The sequence below is a fragment of the Lissotriton vulgaris genome, chromosome 5, assembly GCF_964263255.1.
Source record: "Lissotriton vulgaris chromosome 5, aLisVul1.2, whole genome shotgun sequence".
NCBI classification, from domain to species: domain Eukaryota; kingdom Metazoa; phylum Chordata; class Amphibia; order Caudata; family Salamandridae; genus Lissotriton; species Lissotriton vulgaris.
In genome coordinates, this window is record NC_141693.1 from 1,072,629,767 (window position 1) to 1,072,633,420 (window position 3,654).

At 42.3% G+C, this 3,654-nt stretch overlaps 1 protein-coding gene across 1 annotated transcript; it reads right to left on the reverse strand.

Annotated features, from left to right (window-relative positions):
* Window positions 1-2,401: 2,401 nt before the first annotated feature.
* LOC147712024 (uncharacterized) lies at window positions 2,402-3,331 on the reverse strand. The gene is given in 1 exon segment (XM_086920278.1): window positions 2,402-3,331. A coding segment is annotated over 1 exon segment (930 nt).
* Between the last annotated feature and the right edge of the window lie 323 nt (window positions 3,332-3,654).

A 3,654-nucleotide genomic window follows, 5' to 3' on the forward strand; every position in this document is an offset into this window, starting at 1 on the left:
TAAAATACAGACAGCAAATGTGCTAATTCATCAGATACATTTAATCATTCTTCATACAAATGAACTGACAATTCCTCACTGGTGTTAAGCCCTAATGGAGTCAAGCATTGGAATTCAATTATGTATTTGGACTCTAGCTTCCTCATGGAGAGTTCATAGTTCCCACCTCTTATTCCCAGTTCAACACAATCAATGACCACCATACGTAATTTAGTCTCATCCTGCATGTGGTATTCAAAGAAATGCCTGGCGACCGGATATTGTCTGTTGAGGTTCCGTATCGCTCTCAGATGTTCTAATACCCTCTTTTTTGCCTCATGCTTCGTGCTGCCCACATACCACTTGTTGCATGGGCATATCAGTACGTAAACACTGTATGGGGTATTGCAGGATAATCTCTTTCTGATAGTAAATTCTCTGGAAGTTCCTGGTATCAATAGGTTTTTACAATCTGTGCTGAATTTGCAAGCTTTACATTTCTTGCAGCGTCTAAATCCAGCATTAGTAGCATGGTCAAGTGGATCATTCTCAGTCACATAATTGTGACTAAGTTCGTCCCGGAGGGATTTACCCTTCCTGAACGTGATCTGGGGGTTGTCACCTAAATACTTCTTAAGATGTTCATCAGTATTTAAAACATGCCAATGTTTTTTAAACACTTTTCTCACATCCTGAGATTGTCCAGAGAAAGTGGTAATGAATCTGATGGTTTCAGATTGTGTCTGGGGTGGTTTGGGAGCTAGTAATTCATCCCTAGATTTCTTGTGACTCCGTTCTACAGCTTTGGCAATTACTTTGTTACCATACCCTCTCTGCCTGAACCTCTGACACATCACAGCATCTTCTTTTTCGTATCCATCTTGGGTACTGCAGTTGCGCCTGGTGCGCAATAGTTCTCCATAGGGGATACTATAGACAAGATTTTTAGGATGGCAACTTGAAGCCCTCAAAAGACTGTTCCCAGAAGTGCTTTTTCTGAAGAGTTTAGTGGTCAGGATGTCATTTACCACTTCTACCTCCACATCCAGGAACTCCATCTTAGTCTTACTGATATGTTCAGTTAAGATTAGATTCAAGGTGTTAGCATTCAGTTTGTCAATAAACCGTTTGGCCGAGTCCTCATCGCCATTACAAATGAAAAAAATATCGTCTATGTATCTCAGCCACAGGGACACATTGTTGAAGTCAGCCATCTCCTGGACAACCTGCTCCTCCCACCAGCCCATGAATAAATTTGCGTAGCTGGGGGCGAAGCAGGTTCCCATAGCTGTGCCCTGTGACTGATGATACATGACGTCATTAAAGAAAAAGAAATTGTTAGTTAAACAGAAGTTAATCATAGACAGAAGCATTTGTGAGTGTAGTAACAAAGAGATAGACCTGGTGTTCAGAAAGTGCCTCACTGCTTTCAAACCTTTTTCGTGTTGAATACTGGTGTAGAGGCTACTGACATCTAAAGTAACCAGTGTGAAACTGTTCTCCCAGTGGATACCATTGATGATACTCAAAAATTGGGTGGTATCCTTGACATATGATGGTAATGCCATGACAAAATTTCTCAAGTAGTGGTCAATATATTTGGAGGTGTGCTCAAGGAGGTAACCTATGGAGGACACAATAGGGCGACCCGGCGGGTTGCATTGGTCTTTGTGGAGTTTGGGGAGGAGGTACATTATTGGGACCTTAGGGTGGGCACAGTATAAATATTGATATTCCTCCGTTTCTATCAACCCTTTGTCTTTCCATTCCAAAAGTAAATCTCTGAAAATGCCAGTGGACCTTAAAACATCATCTCTATCACACCTGCTGTAACATATTGTGTCCTGTAGTTGTTTAAGACCTTCCTGGAGGTATTTGCATTTGTCTAGAACCACAACATTCCCTCCCTTGTCGGATTGACGTATTACAATATCTTTATCCGCTCTAAGGGATTCAATAGAAATTTGTTGGGTATGAGATAAATTTTTGTTGTTTTGCGATATTTTCTTGTATCTCAATTTCAAAAAGTCTTTCAATACACCCCTCTCAAACACATCAATTGCGTCACATTGGACTGCAGGTAAAAACACGCTCTTAGGTTTAAATTTAGAACCAGGATTGTTATCTAGGTCAAAACCCCAGCTCTCCCAGTCAGGTTCCTCTCTCATATTAACACCATCCCCATGCATTTCCTCTAATGGAAAAATGTCTTCTACATCAAGGTTACTTAGTGTGTAACTAGCAGGAACAGCCGGTCTGTCTTTGACTTTGGTACAATACCATTTCTTCAGTTTCAATTTTCTTGCAAACAAAAATAGGTCAATACGAGTCTGTTTAAAGTTCATATTATGGGATGGGCAGAAGGAAAGGCCAAGTGCCAAGATCTCTTTCTCACCTTCAGTTAGCACATGGTGTGAGAGGTTCACCACAGTCATATTCATTCGGTAATCTTGCTCCTTGTTGCCATTCCCATTGGAGCCTGTGTGGCGTTTGATCCTCCTCTTTTTGGCTTGTTTGTTCCGCCTGTTCCTCCTCTGCTTCCACGTCCTCGACCTCTTTGATTCCCCTTTTCCCCCTGAAAAGTTTCTGTCCGGTTCTGACTCATCATCTGGAACTGGGCTAAAAAATTCACTCTTTTGTTGACAATAGCTGGGGGCTCCAGAGTGTTACCAGATGTGGAGGCATCCGATAAGTTTCCATCCGATACATCGCTCTCCACTACCTCTACATTGGATCCTGATTTAAGTTGACTGGTTAGCGCCATCCCTGTTTTTTTGTCAAAGAGATGGTCGTACTTTTTCTGAAATGTTAAAGTAGGTCCAGACTGATAATCTTTTAAGTCCCTTATAAATTTCCGTTGTTTTTTGGCCGTGATCTCGTCTTCTAATTTCTCCATTTTCACATTGAGTTTCTTTAAGTGTTCTTCCAACTCTTCCTTCGTCATCAATGGTTCAATTTCCGCTAGGAGATTCTCTATATCTTTTAGAAGCTTGGCACGGTCTTTAAGGGCATATTTTACAAGGATTTTCATCATTATCATAGAACAGGATGAGGTATTGTCAGACCATTCATTGATCATCTCCGGATCCGGGTCTTCGTATGTAGGAATTGTAAAAATCCGGAGACCCCTTGGAACTCGTTTGACTTCAATGTATCTGGATAATGACTCCGCCTCCCACCACTTGGAGAGTTCTTTCTTGTATAACTTTTCTAACAGACCTAGTTTAGTTTGCAGGGTTATTTCTTGCCCAATGCTGACAGAAGTCTGTGCCGACTCTACATTGTCACTTGCAATATTGAAGAACAATTTATCCGCTGTCTGTTTCCGACGAGAGTCTAAATCACCTGCCATGTTGACGTTTAATTTGAGCAAACACTTTCCGTGCGTGTCAGGAAGCTTGTGATCACCTATCAGCTTCTGCACGCTCTCCAACTTTTGTGTAATAACGTTGGTTGGGCAGAGAACCCGTACCGGGCACGCTTACGTGAAGGCTTCAAGGTGTTCCCACCCTGTTACTTTCTGCCAGCGCGCCTCTCCAAGTCATCCGCTTTACCTCCGTTTCAGTATTTCAACAGATCGCCGTCGGAGCATCCAGGTTCATACGTGATGCAGTTTCTGGATAATCCTCCACGCTGACGTACTCTCAGCTGGATCCAGACGGCGTGGTGATACAC